We start from the raw sequence: 24824 nt of genomic DNA, 5'->3' as shown, positions 1-24824 counted from the left end.
GGCTCTCGGAGCGACGGCAGATCCTCACCCCTCTCTGGCTTTGGGAGCGACGGCAGAACCTCACCCCTCTCTGGCTCTGGGAGCGAGGGAGGCTCCTCACCCCTACTTATCAAAATTACACCCCCCTGACACAAAAACATGGCCTGGGAGCGACGGCAGCTCCCCAGTGGCAAAATAAACAAGGAACGGTTTGTTTGATTGAATAGTTTGTAAACATGCAGTAAAATGACTATGTGAAAAAGATTAAAATAAAACAACACAACAGTACAATGGCTAACTAACCCTAACCCTAACTGTAAGATTCTGGGCCCTACTTGGCAAAGAAAAAAAATGGACAAAGGCAAAAAAACAACAAAATTTTAATGCTATAAAACTAGCAAGAAACATCATAGGACTAACCAGTAGACGAATTCCCAATTGTAAGCAATTCCTTGCCAGTTTTATTCTGTTTAAGACTGTTTTATTCATTTTTCAGAGAAAAAAATCTGCCCTTCCTCTTTATCATCAGTAAATAAGTTACATGAGACCCCAATATGGTAGAAATCTTGGGCCTCAGTACAAAGTGAAGGGTACTGTTAGTTTATGGTAGTGATCGTGGGACTCAGTACAAAGTGAAGGGTACTGTTAGTTTATGGTAGTGATCGTGGGACTCAGTACAAAGTGAAGGGTACTGTTAGTTTATGGAAGTTATCTCGGGTCTCAGTACAAAGTCAAGGGTACTGTTAGTTTATGGTAGTGATCTTGGGACTCAGTACAAAGTGAAGGGTACTGTTAGTTTATGGTAGTGATCTTGGGTCTCAGTACAAAGTGAAGGGTACTGTTAGTTTATGGTAGTGATCTTGGGTCTCAGTACAAAGTGAAGGGTACTGTTAGTTTATGGAAGTTATCTCGGGTCTCAGTACAAAGTGAAGGGTACTGTTAGTTTATGGTAGTCATCTCGGGTCTCAGTACAAAGTGAAGGGTACTGTTAGTTTATGGTAGTCATCTCGGGTCTCAGTACAAAGTGAAGGGTACTGTTAGTTTATGGTAGTCATCTCGGGTCTCAGTACAAAGTGAAGGGCACTGTTAGTTTATGGTAGTCATCTCGGGTCTCAGTACAAAGTGAAGGGCACTGTTAGTTTATGGTAGTTATCTCTGGTCTCAGTACAAAGTGAAGGGTACTGTTAGTTTATGGTAGTGCTCTTGAGTCTCTGGAGCCAACAGCAGTGGGTTTAGAAAAAAAAAAAAAAAACATACGCTCCCTTAACATGGGTGCTAAATGAGAAAATGACTTTTTTTGTGCTGAACTCAGAGAAAAGCTTCAGTTACTGTTAAAAGTAACACATTTGCCACACAAGACTTTTGTTTCCTATTACCTACAGAATTGATGCTGTTTCCTATTACCTACATAATTGATGCTGAAGAGATAATTGCAATGCAAGCTTACCCACACTGGCTGCCTGCAGTGCTTAAGGCTGTGTAAGAACACACAGTCGAATAGCTCCATATCCTAAATGTACCTTTGAAGTCAACTTAATGATTCTGTCACACTGATAATGACAGATGGGATTTTGTTATTATGCTTATGACATCCCTGGATTTCCAAATAGGGCTGTCAATGAACAGTGTGGATCTAACAATGATATCAAGTAGGCTCCCCAGAAATCAGATTAATGCTGCCTGATTACTACTACTGCAAGTATTACTTAAACATAAATAAATCAAGCAAACGTGGTCTAATTTATAACACACTATTTATATTCACTATACTGGAAAGCTCAGAATGTATTGTTTGGAATGATGCCTCAAGATTCCTCAAAAGAATTCACAGGAAATAGTGCCAACAAATCTTACCCATGGTCTGTTGTACAGAGAGAGCGCAAACTCAGGTACCAGGTGCCAGTCTGGGGGTATGGAATCCTTAGCTTGGTGATGTTCGAGGTGGTATTGACAGACAACACAAATCCTGCAGAGAACTCTGGACATGGAGGGAAATGGGAAATCAAAGCCTTTTTAAAAATCCTTTAAAAAAAAAAAATTGTCTACCCAATTTGAAATTCCTGATTATAACTGTGAACCACTAGTCTGTGCTTTGCTTCACCGGGCACCTGGTTGATTTTCCTCCCTAACCCACAGGTGCCCAAAGGCCAAAGTAACGCTTTTTATGGACCTCAGTCTAGTTTGAGAACTTGGCATGACCAGGATTCGAACCAGCTAGCCCATGATCACTTGACTCAACCTACACTAAATGCAGTATTGCCTTTGATAAAGAGTCTCTGGGGCCCCCAATGAAGGGCATTTCAAACAAGAAAAGCAAACCATGTAATATAACTACCTCATCACTTAATTTTCACTGTAGTCAAAAGAGTTGTTTAGTTTGAAGGAGAGTTTTTATCATTAGGATAAGATTAAAATTGTCAGAACATGTTGTTTCCACAGGGACACATAGCACTTCTAAAAGCATGGCTCCTTTCCTTGTTTTTCTAGTAGTTTCACACTTCTCACCTGACTCGCAGCTCACAGTGGAATTGTCGGCTAATGTTAGGGGCGTCCCGTGATTCAAACAGCCAAACACTGTCACATTTTCTCTCATCACTGAGGACTGTGTGAAAACAAAAACATCTCAGTTGTAGTCAAGTATAAAGGCACTAGATCCCCACCCCTTGGATAACTCAGGAAACATCTAAGGCAGTGTTTAAAACTAAAGAACATTAGGTCAAAGTCAATCTTCCAGTATGAGGGAAATCATTCCAAATCCTGGGGAGTTGCTATGCAAATTATTATTCTTTGATATGTGTTTGAATTCTTGAATCCACAGAACGTAAACTACAGCCAATGTTCTACCACAGTTATGATGGTGCCATGAGCTTAAGCTCTGTAAACACAATGATGTATCAAAGATGAACACACCGAAAACTAATCTGGCACATAAATTATACAGTACTAGTTAATGTAAATAAAACAGCCTCCATAATCTAAATCAAGGGTTATGGTATTAATCAGCAGTAAACAGTTTAAAATAGCATTATCACATTTAAGCAATCAATAGTTTCTTAGGTAAAAGTTGCAGTGGTCACCTATCCAAAGACACAATGAAATGAAAAGCAGTTTAAAAGATCAAATGCTGCTGCTTTATCCCAAGGATCCATCGCACGTAACATGTTCCTTTCATACCGCAATCCTAATGAAATGATGTTACGATTAATTTGATTGTTCAAGGCAAGTTTGGTATTTGCAAACCAGTAACATGAATGAAACACTACCTAGAAAATATAGATTTAAGTGAATGTATTCATTTTTCTGTTATGTGTGTTCAGTCATCAAAGGTCATGCATTGACAGCAATATGTACCTTTCATACTGCAGTAAAATGTCAGCATTGTATTGACTTTTGTCAAACTAAAAAAAGTATAAAATAAAGTAGTTCAGCACCCAGAATTGGCACTCATGTCAGCTTGGTAATGCAAGTGCTTTTTGTATGGTCAAATAATCGGTTGAGGTGATAAGTGTTCACCATCCTTTTACTAATTCTAACTAAAGGGTTTAACAGCTTTCTGAAGCACTGGACTCCATGCCAATGCAGTCTTTGTGGCAACTGAGTCAACCACAAGCTAAAACTGTCCACTTAAGTTTGTAGCTTGGTTAAACTTCCAGATGTCTTCCAAATTATTATTTTTTATTTGACAGTAGAAATGCTGGGTAATATAACAAACACATTCCGCTTCATGTGGCATAGATCGCTCCTCAGGATAAATAAAGAAATAACTGTAAAGACATCTTTTTAACCTATTTGTAGATACAATTTTATGAGACGTTGTTCCTGCGCGTAACTCTTGTTTTCATTTGCACTTGCTCATATCGGCTCATTAGTGTCAGGTAATTGCCTTTTCAGGCTACAGCAGGTTGGCTTCTTTTGGTTGTCGGTTTCCATTAATTACTGTCTTACAGAGCCTATCCAGGGAGAAATGCTCTGGAGTATAGCTTTGGCTGACATTCAACACAGCCAGATTGCTCCCCCTTCAACCACCACCCCGAGGCTAAGAACACAGAAATCAGTGAATTGTGTGTGGGCCAAAAACTAAGATCTTTTTCTCCAAGTGTGTAGATATGCATAAATCATACATTATCCTAAGGGCTGAGATAAATCATGTCAATTTACTAATATACTCAAATATAATCTTTTTCTTGAAGATCAAGGTTGGGGTTTCATGCCATTGCTGAAGAGATATGCAGATCACTGTCTATGCATCGTTCAAGGAGGTATTCTCAACAGCATCATCACTGCAGCAGAACATACCACTATGTGATCTTTGAACGTGGGACCATGAATGTGGCTCCCCAAGTAAAAACAGTTGGACTAAGGGGGTCCTTAGTGAGCAAGGCTCGAATCCTGCTGGGGGTCTAAATGGAGCGCTACCTTGGTCTTTGTACTTCGGTGGGGTTAGGGAGCAAAATAGGTTGGGTTTGCCTGAGCAGCCCATAGAGTTTAGGGTTCAGGAACAGTAATATCTAAGAAAACGGGGGATTGGCTTGATAGAGGGAGTGGAGAGTCACCACTGATCTTCAGTCCTCCTGATCGTAAGTGGGTTGCAGTGGTAAAGTGACATTTAATTGGCCATTTCAAATGAGTAGAAAAAAAAGTACATGATAAAAAGAATTATAGCTTATAAAAGGAAAGAAAAAAATATGTTTTTAAACAGAATATGTTTTATACTGTGTGAGATTTTGTCTAGGGAGCTCTATTGATGCTGGTTTATAGACAGGAAGCAGGAGAGGTGGACTAGATGCCATTCTCTTCAAATCAAGGCCCCCTAGTGGGTGGCTAATCAATGATAAATTGGCCATTTGAACTCATTTCTCATAAACCTAAACTGTTTGCTTAGCTATTTGATCTATTATAAAACAAATCTAAAGACCAAACTCACTGTATGAACATTTTATGAATGGTTATACTTTCACAATTATTTTTAGACTTCCCAGGAGAGAAACAGTGCTTCCGCAATCAATCTTTTCATTTTTCATGCTGTCAGTTTCTGCCACAAACCTTTTTTTAATTAATACGTTCTTACATTGCTTTTAATCAGTCAGTGGGTTTATATTTCTAAACCATTAACACAGCATATAGATAAATTTTAATTCAGTTGAAATAAAAAGTGATATCCATTCATTCTGTGCCTACAGAGTATAACCAAGCTTGTTCTTCTTGTGTTTGTTTCCTACGTGTTCTCAGTTGGCACTTCCTTATTTAGCTTTAACATAACTGAATACAAACTTTATGAGCTGCTATATACATTTTTCATAATTATTTTTAATGTCTTTAATTGTTTTAGTGGTAACCGAGTTTTGTGTGTGTGTGTGTGTGTGTGTGTGTGTGTGTGTGTTTCAAAGCTCTTAGAACACTTTGGCTGTAATTGGCCTACTTTTTAATTGTTACATAAAAAAGCTCACCTTTATGTTTGCTGTCCTTAAACATCTAGTTGCATGGTTGTACACTGGTTACACACATGCACACACACACACACACAAACACACACACTAACACACTGTCACACTACTTGTCAGATAGTTAGTTGCTGTTTCTGGTCTTCGGTGCTCCCAAAAGGAGAAAGGGCTCAGTCATATATCAGATTTTTAATTTTGAAATAAATCAATCCTTTCAGCATGACAATTGAAAATCAACTGTACCGGTAACAAGAACATACATAGATTAAAACGGGATGCGTATTTACTTATGACAAGACTGTAGTTTGCATATGGGGGTGCTAAAATAAACCCAGTTTAGATCCATTAGTACTGTACATTTCAAACGTTCTTTCACTTTTTAATGTTTATTATAAGCACTGTATCTGAACATGCGTTAACAATATTTTGTACTTACCACATTTAATTTAAGCTCCAGGTTTAAAACCCCACCACTGTCTAGAACAGGCATCAGGTTAATTGCAAACACTGCTGCTCTGTTTGGAGGGATGGAGATATTTGGTCCAAAAAATATATAAAAATGAACAGAGAAAGTGTCCAGCTCGTTCCGAAGAGTTGGCCTTATTGGCCAACATGTATCCATGTCAGAACTAGGCAGCAGATGAGTGCCAGTGTCTTCATTTACAAAGGGGGTACTCTCTGAGATGTTCTGCATCATTGGAGGTAAACCAGCGGCGGGTAGGGAATCTGTGAGGGACAAGCCCGTTGGAAAGCCAAATGACTGGGGCATGTTGAGGGCTGAGTTTGGGGAGCTGCTTCTTGCAATACTGGGCTTGGAACAATCTGAAGGGAATACAAAAAAAAAAAAAAAAAACACACAATGAAAATATCCTCTTGTATTAGAGAAGGTGGGGAGAGAAATGGTAAAAACAATTAAAAGCACACAAGTTCATGCATTATTTTTGGTTGTTTGTTTGTTTGTACAACTTCTAACCTAACCATTCAGGCAAAAAAATAAAAAAAACATCCATCTGCATAACACTATAATATGTGCTTCTTGAACAAAAATGTAAAGAACAATATAAGCATCATCAATATTCAGAACTACACAGGGCTGGAATTAAACAAAAAAGCAAACCATTTTCATTTTAACAAGGGCCCTTTTAAAATCCTAAGACGCATATAACCACAATTGACAACCACACTGATGTGGCTTATGCATTGCAGACTTTATATATAAACCTTATGAGTTCTAGCACTGATCTGCAACCTGGGAGATATTAAGCATCAAGGTTTGTCATAATTTATTGCAGCTCATAAACTTGACTGGAGTCAACTATATATTTGATGGAAACACTAGTAATAACACATATCCAGAATGCTTAATTATAAAATGCCTAATTACAAAGTTGGCAATGGTTTAGAGTGGCATGTACAAATCTGCACAATGAAACAATCCTGAACAGTGGACATGCTTGCTACTTCAACAAACTGGACCTATTATATAGTTATCTCAAACATGCACAGTGCATATTAATCACTTCTGTATAATCTCAAATGTAGCTGCGCCGCTCGGTAAAATATTAGAGCTGAATAAGGGTTGAAAATAATTGTATAGGCTCTATTTGAATTTTACTATTGAAATTATGCTATCTTAGTAATGAGCTTCCATTGTTCATACTGCATTTTGCTTTGGAGAAGGTTGTGAGTGTAAATCTGTCATTTGTTTTTGAGATTAGGATATAGCCCATAGATTGCTGTACCCTTTATACAGTACTGAAAGTAAAATCTATTTAAAACTATATATATATATATATATATATATATATATATATATATATATATATATATATATATATATATATATATATATATTACTGGCGGTATCTGGACACCCTGTTTTTCTCAGTCATGTTACTAATAAAATATCTGGATTTTGTTGGCACTGAAACACAATTGCACTCAACGCTACATGCTTGCCTTCCCAAACTGAAATGAAGTGCCAATTGTTTATGCTTGGTTTTTATTTGCATTTCAGTTGCTGACTATGTTTTTCCTGTGCAAAGGTCGTTTTTACCTGGTAGTATGTGGTAAAATGTGGAAAAGGCATTCTCCTAAAAAGCACCATCAGCTGAAACGGATCTACAGCATAACATACACTCTTGTGCTCTGCCTAGCAATCCCAAGGTCTTCCAGTTAAATCATACACAGTGCACTCAATGTATAAAAACTACCGGTGTAAAGTTTTAATAACTTGCAAGTGCTATCTGTAAGCTTAACCTATAGATTTATGTAAAGAAACTTGAACCCAGATGCACTATATACAGTGAATTATCATTTTTTTGTGCTTGCAGTCTGGGTGTCAGCCTGCTCTACTTCTCTGCAGGGTGCTGTTGGCAGCCGGAAAAGATGAGAAACTTCAAAAGCATGAAGGAGCTACCTCAGCACCAGGAAAACTTGTCTAAGGTCTAAAGGCACAGCATTGTATTAGCAGTGATAAACCATGAGCAATATGACATGACTTTATTGTTGCAATAAACGTTCCCCTCCAAACAGTATAAGGCTTCAGGCGATTATTACTACTTATCTGTGCTTTAATCTGTGATCACTAAACATGCTGAACTTACACCCAAACCTAAAGCAGCGAGTAAGGGGACCACATTTATCAAGGTCTTTACACCAAAATGTAATTTTCCACACTGCTAGTTTTAAAAAGAAAAACTAATAATCTTCTTAGATGGTGCATTTAAGCAGTCAAAAATATTAGATTGATGTAATTTTACAATTAACAGTGTTATTATTACTTCACTAAAAATGGTGTAAATTATATTTGGCTACCAGTTCACAACACTAAACATCAATTTTCTCTGGCTCTTAAGTTGCTGGAGATTAAACATTGCTCTGGTCACAGAACTATTACGGTCTGTTTTTAATTTGGCTATAACAAATGGCTAACTTTACTATATAGGCGTACATTAACTGGAGCAACCCCTGCTGCATTGAATGCAGTAAAAATAAAAAGTAAAAATATACTATAAAGTGTTTTATCTGAACAGAAATGCACTGTTTCATTACTTCCATTAAAGCATTAAAGTACCATTTCAGTTTTACAAAACAGGCATTTATCTTCTGCAACATTGAATATATATTTTTTGAATAAAACATACTATACATTTTCAATCAAATTCTTGGAATTAAAAAGAGACCATTATTGGTGATCTGTATCTCAAAGTACGTGAATGCGTAAGGCAAGTATATAGATAGGACCAAAACCATGGATTTCCAGAAAAGAAGAGCAACATTTAAGAACCAATTCGATGCTTCACTGGTAGCAAATGTAGTGATCTTAAAACGAGAAATGTGACAGGTAGACCTGGTATTGTAAGTATTGTGACTGCAGTATTTTGAGCTGCAACCTATTCAGTAAGGCATCTGGAGGCCAGCAAACAAAGAATTACAATAATCAGCTCTTGAGTTTACAAATCACGAATCAGGGACAGCATGGGCTTCAACCTAGCTATATTCCTCAGGTGCCAAAAATAAATCTTACTGATTGAACTCAAGTGGTCATCAGAAGTAAAATATAACTCCCAAAATCCCTGGCATTTGAGGCAGAAACCTACCCCTACCACTACCACTGCCATGGAAGGGAACAGCAATTCAAACTCCATTGGCCTTGGACCATGCATCTACAAAATATCAGATCTTCCCAAATTGTATTCTCAGCCCTCTGTTTTACCAGCAAATTCCCCCCCCCCCCCCAGTGGTTCAAGTCCCGTCTTCATCAATCCTCGACAGATTAATTTCTGCCAGCCGACATAGCAGTTCGATCTGAGATTGCTGCTGAAGGAAACGCACGGGAGTGCTTTCAAAGTGATTGATACCAGTGGCAAATAGAAAGATACCATCTGTTGCAGAGCAGGTACAAGATTGTTCAGAGCAGTTTCTTGCTAGTTTTATTCCAATTCAATTTTTTTTTTCTCTCTGATTTAACTTTGCTTCTCTGAAGGTAGATTTCACTGTACTGAGGACCTATGCATCTATACAACAACTTTCTGAACTAGCTTCCCCAGGGCTCTGAATCGCTCATTTTAATGAACAAGAATGCAGAAGACTCTTCTTTAGTACGGATGCCACGGATGCCTAAATTATATATATATATATATATATATATATATATATATATATATATATATATATATTAGCACTCTTTATTGTTATAAATATCCCCCAAATTCTAACCTATAGGGGTGTGTTCACTTCACCTAAACAGATGTAAACCTTTATGAGGTTATGAAAATCAAACATAAACATGAGTCTCTTTTGTGCGGTTACAACCGTAAAAATATGTAAAATGCAAGGAAGAGTCCTATCAATTGGATACCACTCCTTGTTTGAAACATTTGTCTTTTGAGTACAGTACTACTAAAGATCTAGACTACTGCCCCTTACTAGTCCAGCTGTCATCAGAACATACAGCATTATAGTATTAAGTAGGCAAAGTACAGGCGATCCTCGACTTACTACGCTTCGATTTACGACGCGCGGCACTTCCGACTCTTTTGCATTATTACCTCGATTTGACTTTACGACATCGATACGGCATTTACGACACGGCATGTATCATGTGCGTATGCTCGGTGTCCAAACCTTTGTACCTGCCGTGGTCACCCTGCCGTTTTTTTTAATGCATGTAACCTTTTTTTTTTTTTTTTAGCCATTCACAGTGACTGATAAGAGCAATGACTCAAAACAAAACCTAAGCTGTGAACTCTGTCACATGATGAGGGGCTTAACTTCTGGCGATCGTATTTCCTGCTAGGAGTTCCACATACACACGCTGAATACGTCATTGGAAAGCCCAGAGTCTCTGCTTTTAAACATGCCAAGTAGGTGTGTCAGTAATATGCTCGTAATCACCGGGCTGAGTGTAAAGATTTAAATAAATATTTGCATGACTACAATATAACGGGTCATTTTTGTAAAACTATATTAACTGTCCGAACAGTCAGGAACGTAATCCCAATTTATAACATTGTTCCTATGGGAAAATGTGTTTTGACTTACGACGCTTCAACTTACAACGCAACTTTCAGGAACCAATTGTGCCGTAAGTGCGAGGACTGCCTGTACTGAACTACTAAAATTAGATATACATGCTGACCAGAAGTTTTGAAGTTCATATGTGAACTGTGATGTAGAAAAAACAAAACAAAAACAAAAACCAGCAACAACAGCATTCGCTAAGCCCCAAACAGAACCTGCTTCATGAGAACACACTGACTTTTTGACTAAAAGGTCAACAGCAAGAATCTACTGACACTGTGAAAGGCAGAAAACAAGAACATGTTTGACTGCCAGCTGAGGTTTACCTAAAAAAAAAACACACTTCTAAAAAAATAACCTTTATCTATTCTGAAGCAAGAACTACTTACGCTGCTGAAAAAGGAGTAACCGTGGAAACGCCACAAGCTAGAGAATCACATACTGTGAGAGACATTTCAGAAAAACCAAGATAAAGGAGAACAAACTGATGAAAAAGAAAAACACAGCTGTGCTGCTTCAATCAGGTAAAGAAGTGATTATGGCAAGAAATAATAATTATTCTTGAAAAATAAACAATTATATTATAAAAACAAATAACAATTATATAAATAAATAATTATAAGTTCTTAGCAGTTTCCCAACATACTGATTTTGCCTCTTTGGGTATTTCTTCAATATGTTGGTAGCCTCTAATTTATACATCCTGAGATTTTTAGTGTATTTTGTTGAATCATAGCATTAAATATATTGCGCAGAATGAAACCATTAGGCTTTTTCAAAGCAGAGAACCTGCGCTTGTTTTGTATCTAAGACCATTTAAGCTGGAAAACCAAATTAAAAACGCTTCCATTAGAATACTAACTTTTTAAAATGCACACAGTTTTGAATGGTTTTATATCCTCTACAAGTGGCTCAGTGACTAATCAAGGTCATTAACATTGACATCCTTACTGCCTTTCAGTCTGAACAACCATTGCAATATTGAATATAATGAATACTTGTTACACACACCAATGCTTTCATTTCAGATTGCAAACAGTGCATTTTATAGACAGACTGTAATGATAATTGGCTAATCAAGCTTACTCTTACATCCCAAAATACAATTTTCTTCAGAATTGATGGATTGCAATTTTTATTGGAAGTAATTTTTAGGATTGTATAATTACATGTAATGTTATTGGGGGATTTTGAGTGTGTATGTGTGCGCCATCAATTCAGTCTTCTGAACATTGATTTATTTATGATGCGCACATAAACGGTACTCTCCCCCACGGAACAGCACTGTGCACACACATCAGGGTGCCCCAATACTTCTTATAGAACAATAATACAAAACAGAAAATATTGCTGCAGTTGTTGTAAGGAGATATGAGGTGGGGCAAATCCAGAGCTTTTAGTTTACAGACTGGTTAGAGTAACTTAATTAATATTCACTGACAGCAATTATCTATTGAACTTAGATCATCATTCATTACTAATTTAAAACACAATGAAAATAGCATATTAGCTGGTCTTGTACTGGTTGAACTGTTTGTAATCTTGTGCTTGTGTGAAGGGTAGATATACATTGAACTGCTGCTTTGTGAGCAAGGTGGCTTCACCTCAAAAGGATTGGGGTTTGTTTTTGCTGAGAGCTGACAGGAATTAGGGTTTGTCATTGGCATTTGTGAAACACAGCAAGCAGTAAAACATCAGCAATTTGATCTGTACAACATTTCAATTTATGATCTACAATACTGGTAACAGACAGATCACGCAATTGATATCAAAAGTGTACAATCTGTATGCACTGAGGTTGTGCAAATAAACAGCATTTGAGTCTCTGTAAAAATATGTAAACACTATGAAGGGCCCTATTTTAATGAGCTCTACTGAATAGACACAGTTCTGTTTCCTGAATAGGGTTTCTCTGTGATGTGTTGTGCAATACCGAAGGCAAAGAGTGTGCTCTAATTGGCTAAAAGATCCTACACAGTCTGTATCATTTCTCATGTATAAATGGTACAGCCTTGTCAGCTGCTTAATATTAGTTTATACATGTTCTAAATGTTTATTAGTAGTAAACTAAACTACGTTTACATGTTTAAAGGTGATACATTTCTAATACATAACTCATGGGGTTAAGATAGGATAACTCCTGCATGTACCATACAGTATGTGTTACTGGTAGTTATGTAACATAGTAAAACCTGTTGCAAAATGCTTTGTGAATATAGCTCCAACTTATAAGAGCTTTCTGCTGCTAGTAGCACTGACCACTCAGAGTTGGATTCAGTTATTGTTACAACAATAGGAACTCAGTACAAGCCTCATCATTAAAAGGTAGAAATTAAGTTTGCCAACACGTTTTGTAAGAGCTTCCCCTCAGGCACATCTTAACTGGTCTAACTTACGGTATTCCTTAAACACAGCAGCAGCATCTCAACACTATTCCATTCCTATTACACTGACCATGCCTGCCTGAGCGCCAATGCTCTTCAAGCACCAGCCAGCTTCTCATGATTTAAAGCAGTTCCAGCAGGAAATTTAAACATTAATTAATCTTGCAATACGTGCTTCAGAAAAAAAAAAAAAAAAAAAAAAAAAAGCTTTAGCCCCTTTATAATCTTGCTTCTAATAAAGAGCTAGAAACTTTGCTGGACTACTGTGAGCAATTGATATACATATGCATCGTTTTCTCTTAACTTCAATGGATACCTACATTTTAATGGTATTTAATTTCTAATTTCGGATGTTTCAAAAGGTTTCACATCCAACGCGTTACATAAATTTAATAAATCGAGCAGCAACACCTGGTTCCCTCGGGAATGATTACTTTTGGCCAGAAGAAACTCCTGTAGTTTATATAGATGTCAACATGTACTACAACTGTATAACACAACCTTCCTCAGGTTCTTATTGCAGGATTGTGGCAATAAATGGGTCATAAAATGTTACCTATAAGCTAGTAGTAAAAAAGATACAATTTAAAAGCCTGCTGTCATTGTATTATAAACTCTCATGTCATTGTATTATAAACCCTCCTCTCATTGCATTATAAACCCTCATCTCATTGTATTATAAACCCTCCTCTCATTGTATTATAAACTCTCATGTCATTGTATTATAAACCCTCCTCTCATTGTATTAGAAACCCTTCTGTCATTGCATTGTAAACCATCCTGTCATTGCATTATAAACCCTCCTCTCATTGTATTATAAACCCTTCTGTCACTGTATTATAAACCCTGCTGTCATTTCATTATAAACCCTCCTGTCATTGCATTATAAAGCCACATTGTGTATGAATTAATTTTTAAACATATAACCTCCCCCTGAGACCAACAGTGGTTTTAGTCTAATACAGATATCAGTTTTTCTTAAAGCAGACACACCGTTTATGAATGCCCTTTCTGCTAGTCAAGGAACATATTCATCACAGTGCATACGTATTTACCCACATGTTAGGTAAAGCCTCAAGTGTATTAGACAATTGAGAGATCAACTTACAAGTGACAATTCACAAACTAAATCAAAAAATATACTGCAGTGGTTGGAGTTTACTTATAGAGTAGTAGTAGCTATTTAAAAAAACAAACAAAAGAAACACATGATGCAGATATTAAATATTGATTCATCCAAAAGTTTCATTTAGAAAAAAAAAAAATATTATTATTAGTTTATTTAACAGACACTTTTATCCAAGGCGACTTACAGAGACTACGGTGTGTGAACTATGCATCAGCTTCAGAGTCACTTACAACAAAGTCTCACCCGAAAGACGGAGCACAAGAAGGTTAAGTGACTTGTTCGGGGTCACAGTGAGTCAGTGAGTGAGCCAGGATTTAAACCAGGGACCACCTGGTTACAAGCCCTTTTCTTTAACTACTGGACCACACAGCAATACATAGATTTGACAATGACACAAAGAAATAGGAGAATTTGTTATATTTGTTACAGACATTTATCGGTTACGAATCCTTAGATTTGGTATGTGCAAAATATGTAAATGGATTAAATCATGACACATTCTTTTACCACAAGCTTTGCACCTCAAGTGAGAGAAAGTAAACCATTGGTACTGTGTGGCTAAGCTGCTAGAAGAAAAAAAAAAAAAACACAGTGCCGTGTATCTAATCCCATCAGAGAGATATCCTGCAAGGAGGTCAGTGACAGGGAGATAGAAAGCACTGAACTACAAAGAGGGTTTTCTGGCAAGCTGCATTACAGGCTAAAAACCTTTCTCTACACAACTAATCAGCAGCAATATTGTGGGGTAGATTATTTTCATGGCAGAGATTTATTTTCTTCAGAAATAGCAGCAGCTCATTTTGTCAAGCTGTTAAAAAAATACAATAGATATTTATGGCAGGCTTTACAGCATGTAATCATTCCCTCTTGTTGTTTCATTGTCATTTTCCCATACCTTCCACCTCACAGCTTTGCTTGTCTGCCTCAGCTTTAGGCTCTTTGCATTCCATGGTTTAACCCTTTGCAGTCCATTTATTCAGCGCTTGTCAAGAGCGTCAGGTCCAATTTATTTTCACATGCGCTGTTTATTTTACACGCACTGTTTAAAGTATTTTTTTCAGAGTAAAACAGGTTTAAAAAGCATTGCATGGCACAATGACATCAGTACTGCATCTGCATCTCCAGCCAAGCCCCACCCCTTGTTCACTGTATTTTTCACATACCTCTTTATAGACGTGCATACTGATAAATCCTCTCCTGATCACTCGTTTTATCACCAGACTCCTTAATAATGTGATCCAAGTCATTATTTTATTACTATAACATCTCAAAAAGCTCTGCAAATGTCTGTGATATTCTTTGAGTGCTGGATGCAGAAGCAGCTATCTCCTTTGTTGGTCTCCATGTTATCTCTGTGGTGCATGGGGCTATCAGATACGCCTTTTTTTTTTTTTTTTTTTGGGCCTAATTCGGCTCCTATCAGTCTCACTCGGCCAAGTGAAAGGTTTTCACTGCTTTTTCAGGAGAAAAAATGACTAGAGAGCTGTGCTTTACATCTTTTTGAAAGGTAAAATTGTAATGTCGGACCTGATCCAACATAGGACCCGCAAAGGGTTAAATGTGGCCCAAAGAAGCAATACCACCAGGGCAAGAGTTTTTAACACTATCTGACCGGTGTATTAAAAACAACGTAAATATTATACTGAAAGGACAAACAATTGAATATAAGTCTTATTTTTATTCAGGAACATCATATAAAGCATCTACACAACCGAAACATTGTAAATAAATGGGCATTTGAACAGAAATGTGTTTATATACAGACATATTACATAACGTGCATCCTCAAAAAACGGTAAAAAATTAAATAAACAAATATTTGAAAATAAATTTGTGTATATACAGGTATATCATATACATACAAAACTATACAACTGAAACAAAGTAAACACGTATCAAAATGTTTTAAAATAAATGGGTTTATATTGCCTACATAACAACGCACATATACGCAAGTTATGTGTTTATACACAGACATACTACAATCGAAATGACATGAATAAATAAACAATTGAACAGAATGGGCTTCATTTATAATCGTTTACAAAGTCTAAGTGCTGGCACAAATCACACAGATCCTGTACTTTTCAAAATATGGAGTGCACTTCTTGCATTGTCCATCTTTGCTGCATCAGAATCTTGTTTGGTAAAATTTGCAGTAATTCCAAACACTGCTTTGCTGTTTAATGAATTGCTCCGGGTCGGAATAGGTATGACAGTATTTTATCTTGCGAATTTTTGCAGCTACGCGACTCTTTCTTTGTCAGGGTTATTAGTACATACATTTAGGAAAAGTCAGGAAAGCACAGCTCCTTAGCTTAAACACGCTCAGCAATTTAAGTTTAAATTCCAAAAGAAGTCAAAATGACCGCTTTGGTCGTTCTAGTGTTAAACTCAATTTTTTAAAGATGCATATGCCATTATAAACAAAAATACACTGGTGCCTACCTATTACAGTGCCTATAGTAAGTATTCACCCCCCTTGGATGTTTTCACAGCTTATTGTGTTACAACCTGAAATCTTGATGCATTTAAATTGATTTTTTTTTTTCCTTTGATTTACACAACCTACTAAATAATAATAAAATAATTGATTGCATAAGTATTCACCCCCTTTGCTATGACACACCTAAATAAACTCTGGTGCAACCAATTGTCTTTAGAAGTCACATAATTAGTTGAATGGAGTCCATCTGTGTGAAATTAAGGTGTTTCACATGATTTCAGGTTAAATACACCTGTCTCTGGGAGATCCCACAGTTGGTTAGTACATTTCCTAACAAAAACTACATCATGAAGACGAAGACGAAGGTTCTTCAAAAGCACCAGTCAGGGGTAGGATATAAGAACATTTCCAAGGCATGGAATATACCCCGGACCACAATAAAGTCTATTATTAAGAAATGGAGAGAATATGGCACAACTGTGTATCTGTCTAGAACAGGCTGTCCTCAAAAACTGAGTATCCGGGCAAGAAGGGCACTAGTCAGGGAGGCCACCAAGAGGCCTATGGCAACTCTAAAGCAGTTACAGTCTTCCACGGCTGAGCTGGGAGACACTGTGCATATGACAACAATAGCCTGGGTGCTTCACAAAACTGGCCTTTATGGGAGAGTGGCAAAAAGAAAGCCATTGTTGAAAAAATCTCGGCTAGAGTTTGCCAGAAATGTGGGAGACTCTGAGACCAAGTGGAAGAAGATTCTATGGTCTGATGAGACCAAAATAGAGCTTTTTGGCCTCAACGCTAAACGCTATGTTTGGGAAAGCCTAACACCGCACATCATCCTGAGAACATCATCCGTACCGTGAAGCATGGTGGTGGCAGCATCATGCTATGGGGATGCTTCTCTGCGTCAGGGCCTGGAAAGCTCGTGAAGATAGAGGGCAGAATGGATGCAGCAAAGTACAGAGAAATCCTGGAGGAAAACCTGCTGAAGTCTGCAAGAGACCTGGGACTTCGGAGAAGATTCATCTTCCAGCAAGACAATGACCCTAAGCATACAGCCAAAGCCACACTGGAGTGGCATAAAAACAAAAAGATCAATGTCCTGGAGTGGCCCAGTCAAAGCCCAGACCTCAATCCAATTGAGAATATGTGGAAAGAGTTGAAAATTGCTGTTCATCAGAGGTCCCCATCCTACTTGACGGAGCTTGAGCAATTTTGCAAAGAAGAATGGGTAAAAATTGCAGTGTCCAGATGTGCAAAGCTGGTAGAAACTTATCCAAATAGACTCATGGCTGTAATTGCTGCCAAAGGTGCCTCTACAAAATATTGACTCAAGGTTGGGGAATAATTATGCAATCAATTATTTTCTTGTTTGTATTTGTAATTAATTTAGAACAATTTATAGATTTAATTTTTCACTTTGACATTGTGGACTTTTTGTGTTGATCAGTGGCAAAAACTCCAAATTAAATCCATTTTGATTCCATGTTGTAACACAAAATGTGGAAAAGTCCAAGGGGGTGAATACTTTTGAGAGTCACTGTATTAACCCCCCTGAGTCAACACTTGGAAGAACCACATTTAGCAAGAATTACAGCTGTGAGTCTTTTGGTGTAAGTCTCTACCAGGTTTGCACATCTGTCGCAATATTCACCCATTCTTCTTGGGAAAACTGTTTAAGCTCTGTCAAGTTGGATGGGGATTGTTGGTGGACAGCAATCTTCAAGTCTTGCCACAGATTCTCAATCGGATTCAACTCCAGGCTTTGACCTGGCCACTCTAGGACATTCACTTTCATGTTTTTAAGCCACTCCAGTGTCGCTTTGGCTGTGCGCTTGGAGTCATTGTCCTGCTGAAAGGTGAATTTCCATCCCAGTCTTAGGTCTTTTGCAGACTGAAGAAGGTTTTCCTCAAGGTTTTGCCTGTATTTAGCTCCATCCCTTTTGCCCTCTACCCTGACAAAGCATCCCCATAGCATGATGCTGCCACCACCATGCTTCACAGTATGGATGGTGCTACCTGGGTGATGTGCTGTGTTGGGTTTGCGCCAGGCATAATGCTTTGCATTTAGGCCAAATAGTTCAATTTTTGTTTCATCGGACCACAGAATCTTTTGCCACATCTTTAAAGAGTCTCCAACATGACTTTTTGCAAATTCCAAGTGGGATTTTACATGGGCTTTTTTCAGAAATGGCTTCCTTCTTGCCACTCTTCCATACAGGCCAGATTTGTGGAGTACCGCAGCTATTGTTGACACATGGACAGTTTCTCCCATCTCAGCCATGGAACGCTGTAGGTCTTTCGGAGTTGTCATTGGCCTCTTGGTGGCTTCTCTGACCAATGCCCTTCTACCGGCTCAGTTCAGTTTGGGAGGACAGCCTGCTCTAAGCAGATTCTGGGTGGTGCCATATACCTTCCACTTCTTAATGATTGACTTGACTGTGCTCCAAAGGATATTCAATGCCTTTGTAATCTTTTTATACCCCTCCCCATATCTGTGTCTTTTCAGAACATTATCCCAGAGTTGTTTTGAAAGCTCCTTGGTCTTCATGGTAGTATCTTTGCTTTGAATGCACTACCCAACTGTGGGACCTTACAGAGACAGGTGTATTTAATCTGAAATCATGTGAACTACTTTTATTGCACACAGATGGACTCCATTTAACTTATTGTGTGAATTCTGAAGGCAATTGGTTGCACCAGAGCTTATTTAGGAGTGTCATAGCAAAGGGGGTGAATACTTATCTAATGAAGAATTTTCTATTTTTTTATTTTTAATTGATTTGTGTGTCGTCCCCCCCCCCCATTTTTTCACACATTGAAAGTGTTGAGTAGGTTGTGAAAATCAAAGGAAAAAAAATCTAATTTAAATCCATCAAGATTTCAGGTTGTAGCACAACAAACTATATAGGCACTGTATGTTAACTATTAACCACAGGCAGCGTGTGCAGTCTTATTTTCTTAAACAAACAAACATGAGCTGTGCAAACAGGCCGAACTTTGACTCAAAAGGGGGTGTCACACTGGCTCTGACGCTCCCAGGCCAGGGTAGGGGACGAGAAACTGGCACAGTTTGCTTCTCTTCACCACGCAACAATGAACCATACTGGCCAGACACCGAGCACATCCAGAGTGGATGAAAAGCAGGACTGATCTCTGCTCTCCGGGATCAGTAGCCCGCCCACCTCTGCTCTGGATTGCTGTAAAAGCAATTCTGACTTTAGGCTTGTGAGATCAGAGGACGCTCACACACCCTCAGAACGTCTGTGCTGTGTCGGGACTCGCTGCGGTAAGGAGAAAAAAACATTGGGGGAAAATAAATAAAAATAATAATTGATCACTCAAAAATTATATTAAAAAAACAACAAAAACAGACAACTGATAATATGATGGCTGTAAATTCCAGTAGTGTATAAGTACAACTAATTATAATAATGTACTTGTATCCAGTTGGACAACTGCACTTACCTTTCACTTGAACTTGAATCCGGAAATAAAAGTTGACATTCCCAATGTATTTGTCAAGCAAGATATAGTACCAGTGTTCCCAAAAGGGAAGCTTAGTCTCCAGCTCACAGCTCATGCGATCTTTACAGTCAATGTATGTTGAGTTATGCAGAGGGGGTGCCTTCGCTCTTATTTTCAGAATGACAGGGCAGCTCTCCATAGTTCTGTTACTAATTCTGCAGCCCTTAAGCTGCACCTTGATTCTGGAGCTGTAATTGGGAATGTACACTCTAGAAGAAAGAAAAAAGGCTGTAATTAAATTGTTAATTATATATATATATATATATATATATATATATATATATATATATATATATATATATATATATATATACACACACACACACACACACACACACACACACACACACACACACACTCATTACCCTTCACTACAAAGTGTCCACAATACTTGTTAGAAATTATAATGTCATATAGATGGTACAGAGTGTTCACATCAATATCAAACCAGTTTAAATTATATGTGCTATATTCACTCCTTACTTAATAAAACAAATACCAAATGTGAAACTCCTAAAATTCTGCTGTATGTATTTTGGGATGATTTGATCAACACACCAGTCCACAATTCTGTACTACAGAAATGAATGTTTACAGCAGCAACTTTCCTATATTCTTTTGCTTATATGGTGTTCTTAATGTTCTTACTGCAATTTTGGGCACAGATCGTAAAAATACACTTGACTGTTTTATAAATTAAAAACATAACAAGGTGCTGTAGAGTCAGTGTGAGTGTAGTACATGCAGAATGCATTTTAAACAAGTACTGAAGGTTAGCACTTTTGCTTAAGGGCTTTCCATTGGGATTCAGCCTATCCATACTGTTTTTCTTTGCATCTGTACCAAAGGAAATAATGTACTTAATAGCTTCACTTATGGTTTCAGTGTGTGTTGCCTGTACGGTAGGAAACACATTAGTAGAGTAATTTATCTTTAAGTAACAGTTGTGCTATCTCCCTTTCCCATAAGTCATTCCTCATGATAAAATATAAACATAACAATGACACACTACATCTGTAACATTAGTAACAGAGATAAAGCTGTGCCACTTACTTATAGAGAGCGGATTTGTTGTGAACTGGGATCATCTGATCTACCAAGTATCCAGGATAAAGGACAGGAATACCAATCAATCTCTGCACAATTAATTGGGGTTGAAAGAGGTATTGGCATTCTTCATAGAGCCCCTACACAGAGAGAGAGAAATAATTTTTTGTTTGTTTTTTTTCTTCCCTGATGAATTGTTCCTGCGAATAAAAGTGGGTCAAGGCAATTCTGTGAATTCAAACCCTCTTCTATTGTGAACTAACATTTACACCCAACATACCAAAAATACATTGCAGCTGTATGAGGTTATTAATGAATGCATTTCTCGTTAAAAAGCTTGTCACAGGTCACACGCATCACTTCCTGTCTCAACGACTTGATAAGGGGAACTCTTTAATCAAAATGCATGTTAACGAGATTAAAAAAATGAATGGAAGCTTAATTCGCTGTTATGGAAACTACTAGCGTACTGGGATACGGCTCTCCCACCAGCGAGCAGCAGCCAAATGGAAATAATAAAAATGGGAATATCTATTTTGTGTATAGTTTCTAAACTTCATTTAAAATTGTGCATTTTGTCATGCGAATGTACATTTATTTAGAACACCACATACAAAATGCTGATTTAAGATTATCTGGAGTATGGGTAAATCGGACAGTACAGATTAAAAATAAATTAATTAAACCCCCCTAGTCATTTACACTCATTCGGGGGAATATTTTGCCACAGCTTATTATATACAATTCTTTTAACCCTTTCAGGACCAAGCATTTTTCAGTGGGATGCTCCCCCTGGACCAGGTGTTTTTTGGCTGTAGCTGACTCTCTTCCTATAAAAATTCACTAAAAATCTATTTTTTACAGAAGCATCTTGGTAATGGTGTCCTTTTTTTTTTTTAGGACACTCTGAGGAACATTGTAAAGTACTTCTGAAACCATACAAACTTTTCACTTTTTTTTTTTTGCAAACACAATATTTTTATATATTTTTTTTTTAAGTATTTATTATTATGTATTTTGCTTAGAGATACATGTATACAAACATGTTCTTCTATGACCCCAGGGACCTTACAGTACTTCCTGAAAGTTTTGTTGAAAAATATTGATATTTGGGCAAATTACAAGACATTGTTTCACCTGAGTGATTGCAAAATCATAATAAACTTTTGTTCTCTGGGTCTTTATAAGCAGTAATGGACACTACTCTCGATTTATTTTCTCAAAATAAATATTTATAAATAAAATAATAGTTATTCATTCCATTATTATCAGTAATAAGGAAAAAAATGTACCTGATACATTTAGTTCATGAAATAGTATATGCTTATATCCACTCATTTCTTGAAATCTTTTCCTTGAGTAAAAGGACACATTTTTTATCGTATATATATATATATATATATATATATTATATATATATATTTTATATATATTATATATATATATACTATGTGTACCCACACAACACGTGGCTCTCAAGAGTATTCACCCCCCTTGGATTATTAGTTGAATGGAGTCCACCTGTGTGCAATTAATTCACATGATTTCAGGTTAAATACACCTGTCTCTGGGAGGTCCCACAGTTGGTTAATACATTTCCTAACAAAAACTACATCATGAAGACAAAGGAACATTCAAAGCAAATCCGGAATAAGGTTCTTCACCAATCAGGGGTAGGATAGAAGAACATTTTCAAGGCATTGAATATCCCCCGGAGCACAGTAAAGTCCATTATTAAGAAATGGAGAGAATATGGCAATGAATCTGTCTAGAACAGGCCATCCTCAAAAACTGAGTATCCGGGCGAGAAGGGCATTAGTCAGGGAGACCACCAAGAGGCTATGGCAACTCTAAAGCAGTTACAGTCTTCCACGGCTGAGCTGGGAGACACTGTGCGTACTGCAACAATAGCCCGCGTGCTTCACAAAACAGACCTTTATGGGAGAGTGGCAAAAAGAAAGCCATTGTTGAAAAAAACTCACACCAAATCTCGGCTAGAGTTTGCCAGAAGGCATGTGGGAGACTCTGAGACCAAGTGGAAAAAGATTATCTGGTCTGATGAGACCAAAATAGAGCTTTTTGGCCTCAACGCTGAGAGCTATGTTTGGCACAAGCCTAACACCGCACATCATCCTGAGAACACCATCCCTACAGTGAAGCATGGTGGTGGCAGCATCATGATATGAGGTGGTGGCAGCATCTGCGTCAGGGCCTGGAAAGCTCATGAAGATAGAGAGCAAAATGGATGCAGCAAAGTACAGAGAAATCCTGGAGGAAAACCTGCTGAAGTCTGCAAGAGACCTGGGACTTGGGAGAAGATTAATCTTCCAGCAGGACAATGGCCCCAAACATACAGCCAAAGCCACACTGGAGTGGCTTAAAAACAAAAAATGGTCAATGTCCTGAGAATGTCAGTGAGAATATGTGGAAAGAGTTGACAATTGCTGTTCACCAAAGGTCCCCATCCAACTTGACAGAGCTTAAGCAATTTTGCAAAGAAGAATGGGCAAAAATTGCAGTGTCCAGATGTGCAAAGCTGGTAGAGACTTATCCAAATAGACTTATGGCTGTAATTGCTGCTAAAGGTGCCTCTCACAAATATTGACTCAAGGGGGTGAATACTTATGCAATCAATTATTTTCTGTTTTGTATTTGTAATTAATTTAGAACAATTTGTAGATTTTATTTTTCACTTTGACATTATGGACTTTTTGTGTTGATCAGTGGCAAAAACTCCAAATTAAATCAATTTTGATTCCATGTTTTAACACAATAAAATGTGGAAAAGTCCAAGGGGGCTGAATACTTTTGAGAGCCACTGTGTGTTTGTGTATATACAGCTCTGGAAAAAATTAAGAGACCACTGCAAAATTATCAGTTTCTCTGGTTTTACTATTTATAGGTATGTGTTTGGGTAAAATGAACATTTTTGTTTTATTCTATAAACTACTGACAACATTTCTCCCAAATTCCAAATAAAAATATTGTCATTTAGAGTATTTATTTGCAGAAAATGACAACTGTAGATGCAGTGTTGTCAGACTTCTAATAATGCAAAGAAAATAAGTTCAGATTCATATTTAAACAACACAATACTAATGTTTTAACTTAGGAAGAGTTCAGAAATCGGTATTTGGTGGAATAACCCTGATTTTCAAGCACAGCTTTCATGAGTCTTGGCATGTGCTCCGCCAGTGCCTCTTGGTGACAGGGTCTTGATCTGGTGGTCCTCCATCCACACCTTGATTGACCTGGCTGTGTGGCATGGAGCATTGTCCTGATGGAAAAACCAATCCTCAGATTTGGGGAACATTGTCAGAGCAGAAGGAAGCAAGTTTTCTTCCAGGACAACCTTGTACTTGGCTTGATTCATGCGCCCTTCATAAAGACAAATCTGCCCGATTCCAGCCTTGCTGAAGTACCCCCAGATGAGTCCAGTTTTCAGCTTTGCCCAACACCTGGTCGTCTAATGGTTAGACGGAGACCTGGAGAGGCCTATAAGCCACAGTGTCTCGCACCCACTGTGAAATGTGGTGGAGGATCAGTGATGATCTGGGGGTGCTTCAGCAAGGCTGGAATCGGGCAGCTTTGGCATGAATCAAGCCAAGTAGTTTGTAAGAAATAAAACCTGGTCCTGTACACTCTCTATCTCTCTCTCTCTCTCTCTCTGTATCATCGGCATCACAGAGGCAGTCTGTTTCAAGATGAGATATATACTCTTTCATTAATTAAAATCCTCTTTTTCCAAGTGCAAATGAACTCCTGATAAATGATGAATTAACACGGATTTGCTTTGAAATTCTCACACAAACAAAAGCAAGAAGCACTGCTCATTAAGATAGTGA

The 24824-nt window shown here is 37.7% G+C and overlaps 1 protein-coding gene across 2 annotated transcripts in view; it reads right to left on the bottom strand.

The window, feature by feature from the left end:
- LOC121317184 (transmembrane protein 8B-like) overlaps nt 1-24824 on the bottom strand; it is an 83350-nt gene that overhangs the window by 11371 nt on the left and 47155 nt on the right. For both annotated transcript variants that reach the window (XM_041252853.1, XM_041252861.1), the window contains exons 4-8: nt 20986-21119; nt 19873-20141; nt 5857-6242; nt 2485-2581; nt 1834-1957 (exon numbers count right to left, since the gene is read on the bottom strand). In XM_041252853.1, the coding sequence (XP_041108787.1) occupies nt 1834-1957; nt 2485-2581; nt 5857-6242; nt 19873-20141; nt 20986-21119 (1010 nt within the window). The remainder of the gene's footprint in view (nt 1-1833; nt 1958-2484; nt 2582-5856; nt 6243-19872; nt 20142-20985; nt 21120-24824) is intronic.

The sequence above is a fragment of the Polyodon spathula genome, chromosome 1, assembly GCF_017654505.1.
Source record: "Polyodon spathula isolate WHYD16114869_AA chromosome 1, ASM1765450v1, whole genome shotgun sequence".
In the NCBI taxonomy this organism is placed as follows: domain Eukaryota; kingdom Metazoa; phylum Chordata; class Actinopteri; order Acipenseriformes; family Polyodontidae; genus Polyodon; species Polyodon spathula.
Note: the sequence above shows the minus strand (reverse complement) of the source record. Positions and strands in the feature narration are given on the sequence as shown.